Raw genomic sequence first — 18,364 nt, forward strand, 5'->3', positions numbered from 1 at the left:
TAGCCTCAGGTATGTCTTGGTGATCGTGTGTGTGTTCTCCAGATGGGTTGAGGCATATCCCACTCGTAGGTGCGATACACTCACTGTAGCCAAACTATTGTTGAGGGAATTGGTGCCACGATTCGGGGTTCTGACCTCTTTGGAATCGGACAGAGGAAAACATTTTAATAGTGAAGTTGTGAGGATGCTCTGCTCTGCCCTGAACATTGATCAAAGACTGCATTGTAGCTACCGTCCAGAGGCTTCTGGCATAGTAGAGCAGATCAATGGAACTCTAAAGGCCCGACTGGCAAAAGTGTGCTCATCCACGTCCCTGAAATGGCCCGATGCACTGCCGTTGGTACTAATGAGCATGCGTAGTACCCCAGATAGGAGGACAGGGCTCTCGCCACACGAAATCCTGATGGGGAGGGCTATGAGACTGCCATCCATTCCTACAACTGCCTTGCTGAATATCACAGATGACATGATTCTTGATTACTGCAGGGGACTATCTGATGTCATCCGTTCTGTGTCCCTTCAGGTGCAGGCTGCTGAAGTTCCGGCTGCTAGCGACCTTTGTCATGACCTGTGCCCGGGTGACTGGGTCTTCGTAAGAAAACACGTGAGGAAGAGCTGCCTAGATGTACGCTGGAGAGGTTCTTTCCAAGTAATACTCATAACCACTACTGCTGTGAAGTGTGGCGGATTGCCGAATTGGGTCCATGCTTCTCACACCCGACGAGCTCCAGCACCTGCAGAAGGAACAGCTCCTCTTGTAGATGAGAACAACAACGAAGAAGAGGATCCGAGAGAGGGGACAAGTCAAGCTGTGGGGGTGCCAGTGGAAGTTGGGGACTCCCCTGATCAGGCTGTATATGATCACGACGACAGTGATACTGAATCCGCCCCAGAAGAAGGAAGTGGCGGAGAAGGTGATCTGAGTGCAGAAGTGGCTGACAGTGAGGACGAACAGGGCGCGCAAACAAGAGGCCGGCGAGCAAGAGGTGCAGAAGCTCATTGGCCCGAAAGAAGGAGGCGAATGAATGTGAGATTGGCTTCGGAAAGAGAATTCGCCCCTGTGTCCGAAGAGTCCGATCTGGAAGGGGAAAACGAAGGAGCTGAGCAGAGGGGTCCGAGAAGGTCAAGGAGGGTGCGAGTACCTTGCCAGAGATACGCCACTCCAGAGTGGCCCTACCCTTTCACAAATGCTAGGAGTACCAATGCCAGAGGTACTGAGGTCCGGGAGGGTGAGGTCAGTGGCGGTGACCAGCACAACCCCCAATGTTAAGCTGGAAGTGATGCTGTTGGTACCTGGACTTGAAATCGAAGGTATACTAACACTCACCATTCCTAATCCCCCTCTCCTAAGCAAGATACGTGATTTACTCCTGGATAGACTGATATTTCCTACTTTTGTTCCGCATATGCCAGCCTATGATGAAGTTGTGCTTCGCATGGAACTCTTGGATTATGTGTTGCAGGCAATCGGATCAAGTATAATCATAGACTATTAAGAACTGTGAATTGAACTTTGAACTTTTGAATTTGGTTGGCCTTTGAAATTTTTGCTTTGGAAAAAGAACTTTGAAAAAGACTGTTGTGAATAGCTGTTGAAACTAACCTAGAGCCGAGTGGAAGAAGAAGAAAATTAGGGACTTTCCACAGAGGACGGAGAAGGGTTAGGGCTGTCTGATGCTGAAGCAAAAGAAGAACTGAAACGAGAACTTCTATTGCCAGGTGTGGTTCAAGAAACTCAAGTAACAAAGAAAAGAGACTTTGGGTGCTTTCTGAGAACTAACTGCTTGAGCTGAGACCATGGCGCCTGGAAACCCGAATCGTAGAGCCAAGTGCATAGTAGGCACCCTTTTAGCAGGAGTGATACTCCTTATAGTCATAGTAGTTTCAGTCTCATATTTTGCACCACACGAACAAGTAGGAAAGGCTGAGGGGACATCGACACCTAATACCCCTAGCCAGAAAGAAAAAAGAGAAAGAAGAGAGAAGGCTTTACTGGCTGCAGAAAGTCGTAGGTTACATACAGATCTGTCTAAAGGAAATTTTGGGCAGAACGCATATGCAAAGCTGCTGTATGAATACATTGATGCGATGGATGCAAAGGACTGTTATGTGTGTATGCAGTTGCCAGCTTCAGTAGATGAGGGTATTAGATACCATCACCTTCCATTGACATATGGAATTTCATGTAGTTTGTTGATTAGCATATTGTATGGGCGGAATCATTTTGAATATTATTTTTCCAATTATGATGCTGTGTTACCAGAGGTCCCAAATTACAAGCACCTGAATAAGTGGGACTATTATAAATCAGAAGACAGACTGGGATATTTTTTCATTCCCACACAAGAGCTAGACACCCCGTATGCACACCGACACAATTTGACTTGTTCATTGTCAGAGGTAGAAAAGAAGTTCATTGAGAAGGTAGAAGACAGGTACACGAAGCAAAAACAGTTGCGAGATTCAGGACAAGGAAAGGTAGATTGGACCGAAGAAGAGAAGAAGCACAAATCAAGAGGGAGTTATGGTCCAATAGCTCTAGACGAAGTACAGAAAGGGAAGTTGTGCCTTCACCGCCCACAGACTTATTATGAGAATGTGTATGTAGGTCATACCACGTGTGAACACACCTTTACGTTAGAGTACTACACGAAAGACTTCTTGAAGAGCGTGGTGCAGGTGATCCCTACTGTATATTTTGTATGTGGAAAGAATGCGTATGTGAGATTGCCCGATAAGTGGTATGGAACGTGTTACCTAGCAATTATTTTTCCCAAAATTTACCATACTGAGGATTTTTCTCTCTTGGAGGGAGGGTCCCAGAAGAGGGTAAAGCGAGGAGAGAGTGCAGGAGCAATAATTGGAGATGTGTTTGGAGCAGCGATACCTATGTTGGGAGTCATTTTGAATGACATCAAGATAAGACGGTTAGCAACTGTAGTGGATGAACTGTCAATGAATACAGCCAAGTCATTGGTGTTGGTTGAGGGTGAGATGTTGTCGATAAGGACAATGGTTTTACAGAACCGTCTTGCCCTAGACGTCATCCTAGCAAAAGAGGGCGGAGTCTGTAAACGTTTGAAGATTCAGGAATGCTGCACTTATATACCAGACAACTCTAAGGATCTGGAGACATATATAAGCAACATTACTGCAATCCACTATGAGATTGAGGACTTGACCCAAGAGAATGCATGGGAGACCGTTGGCAAGGGATTTGGGAAGGTTGGAAACTGGTTTGCCAACCTAGGAAAGGGTTTCCTTGGATTTGTACTGAAACCCCTTATCATAGCAGTGGCATGTGTGATTGCCTTGTGGGGTTTAATGAGGATGTACAAGTGGTATAGATCGAACAGATTGGCGAGATCAATGAGAGCGCAAGAGATGCGAATGGAAAGACTGCAAGACGATCAGTACCGCAGTTTGAGAGCATTGGAGATGCTCAAAAGAGGGAAAATGGCCACAAGCTCTGTTTAGCTTAATTCTTACCCTGAGGATGATGTGAGGGTGGTGATGACACGGGTCATCAAAGGGGGGAACTGAGAGAGCGCCATTTGAAGTTTAATTTGTAGGGGTGCACCATATGTACAAGTAGTCCGCACCCTTATATATATATGATGATTTGCTTAAAGTAGAAAATGCATTTGCTGTTTAAGGTTGGAGGCCTAGAGAACTAAGAAGAAGTACTAATGTAAAGCGTAGGGCCTAAAACTCAAGCAGAGGCCTAGTTCAGTGAATGGGCGCAGGCCTGTTGGAAAATGTCTTGCTTAAACATTTAACTGTAGAAATGATTTATAAAAGAGCCGTTTAGAAAATGTTGCAATAATCATAGACTGTGAGCTATTTGCGTGTATTCCTTTGCAGGCGCCTCATCGAGCAGATAGTAGAGTAGAAGGGCCCATTGTGTAAGAATGTTAGGATGCTAGACTCAGACATGGAGGAGTAGACCAGGAATTCAAGAAGGCGACTTGAAAGGAAGAAGAGCCTGGGACCCAAGGACGTTTGAACGGACAAGGATGGACCCATGCCATGTGGAATTTTACAGAATCCAACACCTTCTAGAGGGGCGTACTTATAAGCGTGACCTTTACATTGTGGGGTTTCGTATTAGGGACAGCACCCCGAAGGTGGAGGCAGAGCAGACGGCTGAGGAGCTAGAGAGAGCGGTCGCATGGGCAAAGAGCTTAGCAGCGGTGATGGAGTCTCTAGACTAACAGGGGAAGGTAGCGAACTTCTTTGGAAGTCTCCACGGCTGACACCTTTTGGTTAGGTTGGGCTATTGTTGAGTAGGGATGTCACCTAGCATAGTGTAGGGACAGACTAATCTGAATTTATGTCTATTATCCTGATGAGTACCAGAACTCAAGTTATAGCAATCCTGTTTAGTCTGATGATTCTAGAATTGATCCTTGTATTATTCATTAGCCGCTTGAGACTTTTCCGAAGGATTATGTTTGTATTAGTGCCGGTTTACCTTTTGAACCTCTTGTTGAGGTGCCTGTATCTTCAGCTATTTTTGGTTATGTAATAAACCTTTTTAATTCAGTCTTTAGTCAGTGGTTCTTTGGGGAAAGCGATTGGGTGTTTTGAAATTGAATTGTTTAGTTGTGACTAGGTTGCCTAATACACTCTATGACAGGTAAAAAGGTCCAGTCGACCCGTGACGGGATTCTGGAGAATGGTAAGCAGACTCTAGCGGTGAAATCCCGCCTTTTCACCACTGTTAGGAACCTCTATCACTAAACACTTCTACTGTCAGTGTACCTCTCTGCTGTCACTGGCCCCTCTCCAGACAGTATCCACTTCCCCCATAAGTGTCAACCTCTCCACTCAGTGTCCACCGTTCCTGTCACTTCCACAGCCCCTACATGACTGCCTACCTCCTTTGTCAATGCTCACGTCCTCTCAGTGCCCACCTTGCCACCACCACCCACCACCCAGCTCTTCCAAACTGCCCACATCTCCTGTCAATGCCCTTCTTTTCTGCCAATATCATCATGTCACGGTGGCTTCGGTAAAAGTTCACTTATTCTCTTGTGCCGTCTCTAATGCCCTTCCTCTCTCCTGTCAATCATTGTACGTAAACACTTCCTCTTTCCTGTCCCCTTCCATTGCCCACCTCTCCATCCCTGCCCCTCTCACCTACCACTGTCCCACTCTTAGTGCTGTCAACCACTCCTGTCACCATAGGCACTGGAAGTAGGGGTATAGGGGAATGCTGCAGCACCCACATAAATAGCCATCAGAGTTCAGAAGGTGAATGAGCAATTTTTATGCCTTTTACATTTTGTTTAGTTTGTCACATTTGCTGTGCATTCCGAGACAAAGGTCAAATGTCAGGGTATGTCTTCAGACAAACGTCTGCGTATTGGTAAACTGGTGTTTACTTTTACTTCTCTGGCTGCAAAGTGAGAGGATTTTGGAAACGTGACCTAGGTGATAATCTTGCTGAGGCACAGAAACTGAAAGGAGCAGTAGGATGTGACGGCGTCAGTCTTTTTCACGATTAAAACAAATCGAGACCATTTACTTGGTGATGCGCAAGAGATAAATATTCTCTGAACTACAATTTTCACACATTATCGTTTGTGCGCAGCACAGTTTTAACAGTAGAATGGCATGTCAATTCAATTTTAGTGGCCATTTCCTCTGAAAAGGGCAGTACCTACCGTACCACACGAGTGCTCCAAAATGCACCACCGGCTACACACCCTAACCATACCACTCACCCACTGACTGAGCATCACACATTTGCTACACTTGTTTTTTGTGTGACTAGGATTTGTCACAATTCTTTTGACTTCAGTGTCATAGTATTATTGACCGCCCCCCACTCTGAAGATTGTTCCAGCACTTCTGCCTCCCTTCCTCATCCTGCCCAGTCTCCAATCACTACCCACCAACTAGCGCCTATGAAAGGTTGCTAGTGCTAGGCAGAAGTGGCTTAGTAAGTAACTAACTGTTCCTAGCTCCACCAGCCTTTAGTTAATAAACTCCGCATATTATGATTGTGGACAGCTTTCTTGCAACTCATCTGTATCCAACCTCGCCTCAACCCAGAATCTGAACCCAGCTCTTCATAGCAGCCGCCACACAGCAGGAAGAAAAGTTTCTACAGAACAAGCACAAGAGCCATAAAAAAAATCCCTGAAAGAAGGTTACCCACACAGTGATGGTGACACTCTTATCGCTGTCATTGGTTGACGTTACCTTATATTGGGTCTTTTTTGGCAGACAGTCACGCTATTCAAATCCACCTTAAGTAATAAAAAAAACACACAAAAAAACCCTTTTCTTTGTTGTGGGACCTGCTTTCTCCCCGACCGCCCCTCACGGTTAAGGCTGAAGGCACCCCCTTTCTTATAGCATCAGGACACACAAGAGGATCGGTCATTTTGAAGACCACAAACCTAGGGAGAACATGCAACAATAATGTTAAACTGTAATGTTACCATTAACTCCATCCATCAGCACAGTTAATACAGTCCGCGAAAGTTTTCTTCTTCTCCTGGTAACTGCCTCCACCTTCTGGATTATTGTGATATTGCACTCATATGTAAGAAGAAACAGCAAAATTATTCCCGGTAATTTTTTTTTTATTTCAACAAGTTTTTATTGTTTTTACATACACATAAAACATACAGTCATCGTGGAAATCTCGTTACAGGGTTTCCAGCCAAGGATCGCTGTTTTTTGTAGCGCCACTTTACAGATTTTTTGTGCTAGGCTGACCCCCTTATCCAATTGACCCCTTAGAGGGTAGGGTAGAGGTGTAAAAAGGAAAGAAGGAAAAAGAAAAAAAAGAAAAAGGAGAAGAAAAATACAAGATGTTTGCTATTCTTGCTACTGACTCGGCCCTTGGGTGGGGTTATGCTGGGCTCAGGCTGGTTACTTTGTGTTGGTATAGTTTAGGGCGGGTCATATGCGTCCAACAGTAGAAAAATGTAAAATAACCCTTTCTGGCACCATCCCCTTTCCCGTGCAATTTTTGAAAGTTCTGCAATTGGGCTGATCGAAGGTACCACTGAAGAGTAGCACCCCGTTTGGAAAAATATTGTCAACATACCAAACAATCGCCCTTATTAAGTAATTCGAGTAATTTCTTTAAACTCGAATGTATCCTTATATTCATTATTTTTCTTTTTCATTACGAGCACATAGATTTTGGCTTGGAGTTTTAAAAACACTTTAGTTAATTTTGGGTAGCTGTGATCATTGATGGTGATTTCATATACAGAAGATACATAGTGGGCAACCGTGTAGTATGATTCTATGTTGCAATCAAAGGGTTTTGATGACATCATAAACTACGAAGCCAAAGCTGGGTGCATGTTACATCTGCCATTACATGAGGCGGGTCGGGATTCCCAAGTTCTGGAAAAAAAACATAAGGAGGCAAGGGGAGCGTCTTCTGGTCACTGGCTCAGGTGGAGAGTCCCGAAGGGGCCACCATATGCAGTGTCAAAAATATTTTTAAAAAAGTATATTTTGCCATATTCTAACCGTATACCATGCAGAATTGTTTGCTGACCAGCAGTAAAGGACCTGAAAGATCATTTATGACATTTGAAATTTCATCTGTTATATCAAGGTGAGGTCAAGGGCATTTCATTTGGTATGCTAGTTATGGCTTTCATGGCTGATGTGTGTTATGGATTGCAGAGGTAACCAAACTTGTCAATTTCAGTGTTTTATGGTATCTATCTATTAAAACAAAGATTAAATGGATGTTATAGCTAGGTACAGTAATATCTTACTTTACATTTTAAAAAACAGAGAAATTCCTTTAAACAACCAGACTTTAAAGTGATTTTATAGTTAGATATGCTCATAAGATCTTGCCAGAGGTAAAAACAAAACCAGAAATTCACTGAAGAAAGCAAAAGGTTAAAGCAATGTTATAGTTAGCTGTTGGAATGTGATAATTACATTTAAAAGCTGAAAACCCTGACATTCACCAGATAAAGTTTTGTGAACTAACTATAATTTGCACCTCGTTATGCACTACTTGTGTCCTCACTTTTTTCTTCACTCATGAGAAGTTAAATAACATCTTTGAGTGAATGCATAATAGGTTAATACTGAATATCATCAAATATTGTCATCAAAGGGTTTTGGTGACATAAGCCATGAGGCCGAAGGCCAGGAGTTTGTATATGTCTACACAACACTGGGATAGGACTATATTATACATGGTACCCCTTACATTTTTTTATATTATTTGTTCATTTTGGGACAGTTAGCTTGAAAAATCTGTTTTCTTCTAAATGCAGTTAACAAAGACCACAGAATGTTTAGCCTTCTTTACTTTCCCTGAATAAAGCATTCATAAAGCAGTGGTCAGTACTGAGAATCACTGGATTTAAGCAGCCTTGAGACTGCAACGTCTTCCATGTAATTATAAATGTATTGTATTCACCACATTGCCTCATTTGCCTCCCAATATGCAAAATTTACAGATTTTGCCCAATTTTTGTTTCTCAAATGGATGAGCTTAATTCTGACAGAGACTATATTACATAATTTAAAATTTTGCTGCATAATTTAGATAATCTTGTCACATAATGTTGTCCTCTATGACACACCGCATAAACCTAGTGGCGCTGACTATGTCAAAGATATGCAGGACTGTTGTTATGATGATGATGTATTTCAAATTTCACAGCCAAACATGAAATATTTCATGTGTATTTTGTGCAATAAAAGCCTTTAAAAATCCACAGACCGGCTAGAGTCTATGAATATATATGTATATGTATATGTGTATATATATATATATATATATCTCAAAACAATACCCTTTCAGGCATAGAGTGACGCATACATTATGCAAAAAAGAAGTGGAGAACGCTGGGTAGTTCTCAAGTTTATGTGGAAAGCAGCTTGTGTATAGAGCACTCTCAACGCCAGTGACATTCTAGATCTGCTCACCTCAAATGTCTGCTTCTCTATCAAAGTCTTTAAGCATAGGATTAGCACAGTGCTATCCACGCCAAGATAGAAAGGCACAAAGTATTTTTCCATTTGTACAGCAAATTCTTTAAGCATAGAACTGGTACAGTGCTGTCCATGTTGAGCTGTAAAATGACAGAAGCCATTTACCACTCCAGGCACAGTATTAGAGCTTTGAATTGGTAATATACCTACCAAGCCAACCTGCAATCAGTAAAAGTAACCCCTGACACTGTGTTTCGCTCTACTTAGAGCTCTTCAGACAGGTATAGCTTTGTCCAGACACAAGGGAGCACCCAGTATAAGTCAAGGGGTTGTGTCTACTCTTTTCAGGTTGACTTGGCTAGCATTTTACCAATTCAAAGTTCTAATACTATGCATGGCGTGGTAAATGGCTTTTGTCATTTTACAGTTTGGCATGGACAGCACTGTGCTAGTCCTATGCTTAAAGACTATTTCATCCAGTGCCATACACTTCTTGCATCTTTAGCTCACTTTTGCATGTCCTTTCTCACTGTTCCATCATTCTTTTGCTCCTTCTTTCCCCCATTCTGCCTTTCTCTCTTTTGCCTGGGTTAAAGTCTAATGAATGAAAAAAAGCATTGGTCCCCAAACAGAGTGCCAGTGGCCCTACCTGCAAGCACCGTATCACATTAACCACTGCAAATAAATGATCTCTGTTCCCAATTTATCGTTGCACCTAGGGGCACATAACCCTTTTTGACAGCTGTACTCTGATTTTTCTGGGTAGACATGTCAGACTAATTGAATGTACAACTCTGGAAACCTGCTCAGTGAAGATACTATCAAAGGCAATACATCCTTTGAACCAGATCTATAGTTTGTGCCATATTGAAGAACACTTACAACAGGCTCACATACGGTTTGTTCTTTCAGGGGTTTGCCCGCCAGTTACCTACACCCGTGATGGTATGCCCCTTACCTGTTACTTGTTGTGCCCACAGATCGAGTGCCCCTTACCTGATTGCTCTCCGGATACTTTTCCCCTTTCTTCAGTTGTACCCAGGTGCCTTACTGTCAGATATTCTGTTCTTTACATTATTCTACCTCCATATGTTTCAGCCCTCATGTTGTTTGCCCTTTCACGTGGTTCGTTTGAGAGTTGATGCCACCAGTACACTGTGCATCGTAAATAGTTTGTGCCCTGTGCATCGTTCTGTGCAACATCATCCAGTTGCATAATGTTTTCACCCAGCAAACAGTAGATTAACATTTTCAGCATTAGAGTCCTAAAGACACTTATCTTCGCTCTTCTAGGGCCTTGCAGTTCTGCGGAGCAGGGGGCCCTCCCCACGTGAAGCTGCTGGTAGAGTGGGAACCGAAGACCAAAGAAAGGTAAGTGTGCAGATGAATGCTGAGGCAGTTTTACTGCCTCTCTAGCTTGGAAACAGTGCACAATCTTTGGGTACCTCAAGTGCCTGTGCTGTTCATGCTCCAGTCCCATTAGGTAAGTCTTTTTATTGAGTTTATTATTCACCAACACATACAATTAACACATGAAGCCCCAGCCATGAGGGCCATAGTGTAGGTATCGAACAATGTAGAGAAAATATACAGGGCCTCATTTATGAGAAGTGGTGCATCGCAGCGTGAAAGCAGAGATGCAACACATCTCAGTGCGCTCTCCTTGTAAGACCAATGATGCATCATATTTACAGTATGACGCATCATGTCGCAAGGAATGACAGATAGGTCAGTATTACTGTTTGTGCAAAGGTGGCGCACAGCTGGAGTTGTGTCGGAAGATTGACCAACTCCAACAATGTTCCTTTGACATGGGTCAAGCCCCATGTGAAAGGGCCTGCATCACCCTTCGGCCTACCATAAGGCAGTCATAAGGTTTTGACGCATTGGCCTTCTAGAAGTGGCGCAGCAAATTCTCATAGATTTCTCTGCGCAGGGGTTTACGAAGTGACACATCTGCCTAGATGAGTCACTTCTTAAATATGGCACATTATTTACGCCGCCGCTGCTTCACTAAAAGTGACGTAACAGTGGCGGAAAAGTGATGCAGGCCTTCATGAAGGCCCACAGAGCCATACACAACAGCAAAGGTGACCCCCATCACTGTCCCCAAATCATGAGCACATAGTATGGTAGAGATAACAAGAGTCTCAGGGAGTTTGCATCAAGTTCTCGGTCAACACCCCACATATGAAGTTGAATTTCTGGGAGACTCCCCGCGCCTTACAGTCCAGTTTTTCAAGTGCTGCGCAAGAGTACGTTCCTCAAACCCACTTGTATATGGACGGAGGTTGCCCATCCCTCCAATGTCTAGCAAGATCCCTTGTGGCCATCATATATGCCATCGTGAGAAAGATGCAGATTGTTCTAGAGTCACCCACAGAGTCTATGACCCCCAGCAGGGCAATTTTGGAGTCAAAAGGCCAAAGAGAAGCCCACCACCCGCCCTATGTGTCTGTTGACCACCAACCAGGACACCTGAGCCCTTGGACAAGTCCATTTAGTGTGATAAAGGGAACCTGGGTTGGATGCATATCATAAACACGCTTTGTCATGGGCCCGGCCCATGCACCAAACATGCCTTCGAGAACAATAGGTAAGTCTCCTTTTCAAACACATACCAGGTTATGTGGAGCTCACACAAGAACCAGAAGAGGTCTGTAAGTGTTCGAAGCAATAGCCCAGAAGAAGAAATGAACTAATTGAGGTGCATGTTTAAAAAAAAGATGGAATGTTGCAGAGTAGCAGTGACGGCTACTATTTAAAGGTGGCGGGGGCAGGCCGAAGGAGGGATAGGGAGGAATGGTTTTTTTTTAACACTTACTTACCTGTGTGCCACCACCGCCGCCTCTCGGTCTTCTGCGCCAGCAGCTCACTTCTAGGAAGCAGGAACAGGAAGCACTCAGGCTTCCAGGCACCCCATACCCAATAACAAGAGTGCAATGTGGCATTGTGATTGGTCTGAGCACCGTGGTTCGGCGCTCACATGGGGACAGGAAGTCTGGGCATGTACTCCACCCAGGCTATAATTCAGCCTGGGTGGAGGAAATTCAAAGTGCGCATGACAGTTTGGCAGGCCAGAGACGGTCTGCCAAACCATCATGCGCACTAAAGAGAGTGCGAACCACTCCTCCTCCAGGTCCTCTGTGAGAGCTCAGCCCCTACCCAGCAGAGCGACAACAGAAAAGTAAAATGATAACAATGAGTTATCATTTTATTTTTTCCATTTTGACCTGCTCAGTGGGGCGATGCTCCTCTGCTAAGGTGGAGGAGCCGCCCTTGCAGAGTAAGACATTTGTTTAGATGAGGAAGCATGGCTTGGAGAAGGTGGTGTGTTCTAAGGGAGTAGACATGGTCTGAGGAGAAGTTGTGGAGTGAGAGTAAAGGGATTTGTCTAGGGCATGGGTACTCACAAACTTTCTCTCGGGGGCCACAATTAAAGTGTGGTTTGTGGCCGAGGGCCGCACCGGTGGGGGCGGGGTCATTGGGGGGCGGGGTCATTAGGGGTGGGGTTAGAGGGGTTAGTAGAGTGGGCGGAGAATCAGAGGGCGGGAATAACCAGAAGATTGGGCCAGTGGGCAGAGTCAGGTTTTCCAAAAACAGCAAAACATCCCAATGTTTAGTATTTGCTGGCATTTCATAGCCCAGTTACATCTTATTACGTTATATAATTCAACCAATGCAGTTTCTTAAATATCTCCAGCTAGCTGAAAGTACAAAGAAGGAAGCAAGCATTAGCAAAGCCAAAAGGTCTAGCCTTGGCAAGCTTGCAATGAATTGATAGCTTGCTGACGTCTTTGGCCCAGTCACTGAAAGTGCACAGGTGCACTTGCCTAAATTCTCAATGTGTTTACATTTTATAATCATGGCTAGTAACAGTGTTTTCAATATTGTAACACAGCAATAGCTCACTAATATTACTGCAAGTAATGTCTGTGACACCACTCCCATTTGTCATATGTGAGTTCCTGTTTTGATCTAACATTACTACAATGGCAAGTGAGACAGGTGGGGAGAAAGAGAGATGATATCCCAGCCCTAACGGGCAATGAGTTCTGCGGGGCTTTTCGAATCTCCACTCTGGGTCTATTTTATAGCACTCAGTTGCTCTTTACAGTACCTGGATTCTTAGAGGATGTCATCAGGTAATCCACGTATGCTATCTAACCCCACCCCCTTTAAAAAAATGTGTTCAACAGAAAAGAAGGATTGGACTGGAACCAACAGAGCCAAGGTTCATGAGATATTTCCCTCTTGGTTCCTTTGACTGGTCTGGCTGCATTTTCAATCACTTATTTGTTTAGGCCTGGGAGGGGGGGGGGATCTCTTGATCCCAATGACCATCCTTTCACCTCACTAAAGACAGGTCAGCATCATCAGTGTTAATTGCAACCTTTATGGGAACGCTCTTTACAGCCCCAGTGCATGTGGGCAAAAAGTAAGAATTAATCTTGCACCGGCACAAGCCTGTCCCTCCATAGCATTGGTAGTATTGTACTGTAAATATATATATATATATATACACAGCACTTCATACCACTAACGAGGCACTGAAGTGCTCTGTGGATGGTGTGTATACCTCTTCATTGGCTTTTGCTTAGTGTGAAGCCTGTAGGTTTGTAGTGAGGCCCTTGGAGAATGTGTTCCGATGTGTGGTTTTACCAGACCTTTGATCTTGTTATGTTATTATATGTCAATGAGATTTGATGTGAAAGGTAGCAAATATAAGGCATTTATATGTTTGGTTGAAAGGGCGAGGATGTATGCTTTGACCTATATGGGGAGTATTTGGGGTTGTGTGTGATTGGCTGTTCATGTTGTGTCACATCACTCTTATAGCAGCACTTGTGCATTAAGTGGAGTAAAGGAGAGCGAGAGATAGCTTTTTTTTTAGGGAGTTTTATATAGCACAAACTCGACCCGAAGGTATCAGAGCGCTTTACACGAACACCAGTTGCCTCACAGAGGGACACATTCATTTTGTTAGGCACGGGAGATTAAGTAATTTGCCCAGAATCACAATATGTTGAGCTTCTCAGCCGAGACTCGAACCTGGTTGCTTAGCCTGGAGGTCGACAGCTCTAGCCGTTAGGCCACATCAGCTTGTTAGTATATCACACAATGCACAACTTAATCAGTTCTACACACTCATGTAATAACTATTTAACAAAGCCCCCTATCCAGATAAGTGTTTACGGGGGTGGCAAGGTCTCAGTCTATCAAATAGAAATGTAAAACATTTAAAGCGCATGGAAGGGGTGATTATACCGGACTGGAAACAGAAAGCTGGTCTGTAACATATTTTAATATCTCCTCCTGTGCGCCATACATGTGCTCTCCTGCCGTGGCCGGGTGCAACTCTCCCTAACATATTGCATATTTGGCTACTCGGATCAATTTCAATTACAAGTATCTCACTCTGGAATAACGTAAATAACAAATAACGTACCTTCGGATTTACAGGGGTGGTAAAAATACAGGTTTCTTCCTCTTCTTTTGTCCAACCGTATTTCACACAGTAAATGACACCCCGAGTAACAATTACCAAAAGCAGTGGTGACAGCCTGTGTGTTACGGTAATTAATGTCCATTGAATGCGGCACACACGTCACCCGAGGTCTTTTCTATCTGTTGCATTTCTTCCTTTCTCGCCAGGCACGCTGCTAATACACATTACGCCCGGATCACCATAAGAATTCAACATCCATTGCTGGAGGAGTTGAATGAGTTTTTAAAGTCGGGGCCCAATGGTATTAACTGCGCACAGCTAGGGGCTCGGCTTCAGAAATGCGCGAACAAGCTGCAGCCCCGGAGAGATCACAAGGGGAGGGGGGCAGGGGGCGCAGCTTCAGAGGAGGACAGCGCGGCACCCCAGCCAGGACCAGGGTATGTAAACAACAAAGGTTTTCCAGGCGCCAGGTGCCGGGTGTGACGTCCCAGAGGCTAAGGCCAACCAGAGGCAAGCATAAGCAGAGAAGATGGTCGCAGGAGCAAACGCTGTGAATACGTATTGAATACGTATTCACAACGTGTGCGCCTGCGGCCATCTTCTCTGTTTAAACTTTACATGACGGGCTGGTATGGCAGCAAGGTCCGAGGGCCGCCAATTAAGGCCGGGCGGGCCGCCAGCGGCCCGCGGGCCGTACTATGAGTACCCCTGGTCTAGGGAGAGAGGTGCGCCTCCATAAAAGTGTGAGTGGCCTCAGAAAGGAGACCTAGTGGCAGGGAGAAACAAAGGTCTATGACGGTGTTGACTCATGGCATTGTTGTGATCTAGGGCCCGATGTAGGTGGGCAAATACCGGTCGGAAACGGCCGAAAATACCAATTTTCGGCCGTTTCCGACCGGTATTTGGATATTGAGATGTAGGGGCATGTTAAATTACAGAATCAGTAATTTTACAGAATCTGTAATTTTTCCAATTCGGTAAAATACCAAATCTGTAAAATTACCGATTCTGTAATTTAACATGTAGGTAGCACTGTAATCAGTGCTACAAGGGTTTAAGAATTCATTATTTACCACCAACTAGAAGTTGGTGGTAAATAATGAAAACCCTTCAAAAAGCATTTTTTTTTATTTAAAAAATGTGCCATGTCAGCAACATGTGCACCCATGCACAATTGAGGGGTGCAACAGGGTGTCAAAGTGACACCCTGTCTCCCTTTCAAATTCGGTAATTTTACCGAATCGGTATTTACCGATTCGGTAATTGGCATTGATTCCTATGGCCTCAAGGCCCATAGGAATCAATGCCAATTACCGAATCGGTAAATACCGATTCGGTAATTACCGAATCATTCCGATTCGGTAATTTCAAAAGTAAAATTACCTACATCCCATTTACCTACTCTTAAATACCGAATCGGTATGATTCGGTATTTAAGAGTAGGTAAATCGAGATTACCTACATCGGGCCCCTAGTGAGAAAGAAAAAGCTTGCCGAACTTGGAGGTTCTTTGACAATCGGTGACACATTCTCTTCCCTTTTCTTTGCATAGGTTGTTTGGAAATATCCAGGAAGAGGTGGTTCAGGATGCTGACAGCGTCCGGGGTCAGCAGCAAGTGCATCAGCAGCAGCAGCACAGCTGCACACTGGACGAGTGCTTCCAGCTTTACACCAAGGAGGAGCAGGTAGGGAGTAACACTGAGTTCAGCAGCATAAGACGATTCGATATACAAAGCTCCATGCAACACCATATACTAAAGATTGGCGTAGTGGCCATTGCCAAAGCTGAGCTAGCAGCCAAGGTCAAAGCTCATAGCAGAGCCCCCTTTTTTAACTCCCCTGCGCCTGGTGCAGCGGCATTGCAGCCATAGGGAATAGTGTGCAATGCGAGTGATGCTGATTAGTAGAAGCACTAAAATACTGCTATAACAACTCCGAATGAGGCTTTGTACCAGAATGAGGACCAAATTGGTGGTAGGGGTATAAAGTGGGACTCTAATTGTAGCCGCCTAAGTTTGCGTGACAGGGCAAGTTGTAAATAAAGGAGATGCTGCCTCTTTCGACCCACTGACAAAGTGAATAAGGGCCTTCTGCGTGTGTCATTCTGCCTCTTTAGGACATCATAAAGGAAGGCAAATCCGCATGATTGAAATTTAAACCTGCACCCATTTTAGGCAACATTGAGGATCAGTCACAATGACCTAGATGGAACCATGTGCAGTTTTTACAACTGTTTTCTGGCTAGTTATCCTTCTGTCAATTTAAGGGCCTTGAAGCTTGAGTGCCACTATGTAAAATAATTTCCCCGAATAAAGGAAGCATACATGCAGAAGAATCCAAGCTTTTATTGAAATTCGGAACTATAGATGGAGAACTGGTGTCAATAGATATATCAATGCATGTAAAACGCGACCCCCTGCAAAGGTGAAGAGTTCCTGAGGCAGGGAAAACAACAACTATAATGTAAACCCTCGGGCAACCGTTCTATATACTAGCTAACACATTATTTGATAATGAACAGAGCTCAACACATATGTATAAAATATTTATCAACATTATTTTATTGCTCATACTTAAAAGCAACAAACACATAACATGTACATAAATATGCATACAATGTGGCTCTAAATATCGAATTATTGCACGTTAATACAATTCCTGCATGCACCCAACCACACACCGCACATGGCCTTAGGCTGTGTGCAGTGTCTTTTGGTGCGTGACAGCGTTTTTTTTCCATTGTTTTTTAAATCTTCGTTTTTTTCGCGAGTTTAGATAGGGGGCCACGCTGAACGCCATGATGTATAGGCCGATCGTCCGAATAAAGAAATTGGGCAATTTTTGCCCTACCCTCCATCACTCCTATGGAGTTTAAATACCAGTATCATGACCCCTATGTCATTTTTTTATTCCCCCCCAGCCTGATGCAAGAATAAAATGACATCTGCATCTCTTCTCTAAAGTTGCAATCAGCCAATCAGGGCCTCCGTCTGTCCGTTCCCCCTCCCCCCCCCACCCGGAGCCACAGATCCTCTGCCCTAGATATACATATTTATTTATCTTTATTATTTCAAAAACTACTGAACGTATTTGCACTAAATCACAAAAATAAATCTGTCTGGACCCAGATTGAGTTTTCTGCGAAATTTGGTGTCATTCCATTCAACGGTTTAGGCTGTAGTAGTGTCTGCAATATCAATGGGAAATAACATCGGAAAAACTTTTTTTTTTACTACCCTTTTTTCTCAACCCCTGCTTGACGGATCACCCTGGAACTTTCCATGCACGACTAGACCAGTAGGGCACATGTTATGGTTATTTATTGGCTATAAGTTAAAGTTATAAGCAAACCTAAAAATTATTTTCCTATAGAAACTAGGTCTTAACTATAACTAGCTACTGGCAACCACCAGTAGGATATATGGATATATATGTATATATATTTATATATATGTGTGTGTGTGTGTGTGTATGTGTGTGTGTGTGGATATATGTGTGTGTGGATATATGTGTGTGTGGGTATATGTGTGTGTGTGTATATGTGTGTGTGTGTATATGTGTGTGTTTGTGTGTGTATGTGTGTGTGTGTGTATGTATGTGTGTGTGCATAAATATATATGTGTATAAATATACGTATGATGTATTTAATTTTTACATAGTTTTCAATTACTAATTCTTTATTCATGTGTGCAAGACAAGCCTCTCCTCTTTTTTTTGCCTTCCCCTTTCCAACTTCTGTTTCCTTATTTTCAAAAACGCAGTATATTACTCCTCCAACATTTTTTCTAATATCTCCCGATGAACATGCAATCACGTACAATCAAATGTCCCAAATAGAGAAATGTTTTTACAAACTACTTGAAAGTTTGTGGCTCGAACCTAACAGCAGATAAAAAGCTTTCATTAGTATTTCATTGTGTAGGTCCTGAAAATCAAGATGTTTTTGCGAATTTTCCTGATTTATCTGATGATGAAGAT

The 18,364-nt window shown here is 43.7% G+C and overlaps 1 protein-coding gene across 1 annotated transcript in view; it reads left to right on the top strand.

Annotated features, from left to right (window-relative positions):
* The window catches only part of USP43 (ubiquitin specific peptidase 43), a 1,198,532-nt gene that overhangs the window by 1,120,543 nt on the left and 59,625 nt on the right, over positions 1-18,364 (top strand). Inside the window, exons 10-11 of the mRNA XM_078654683.1 lie at positions 10,231-10,308; positions 15,939-16,071. Of these exons, the coding sequence (XP_078510809.1) occupies positions 10,231-10,308; positions 15,939-16,071 (211 nt within the window). The remainder of the gene's footprint in view (positions 1-10,230; positions 10,309-15,938; positions 16,072-18,364) is intronic.

This window comes from Lissotriton helveticus, chromosome 7, assembly GCF_964261635.1.
Source record: "Lissotriton helveticus chromosome 7, aLisHel1.1, whole genome shotgun sequence".
NCBI lineage: Eukaryota > Metazoa > Chordata > Amphibia > Caudata > Salamandridae > Lissotriton > Lissotriton helveticus.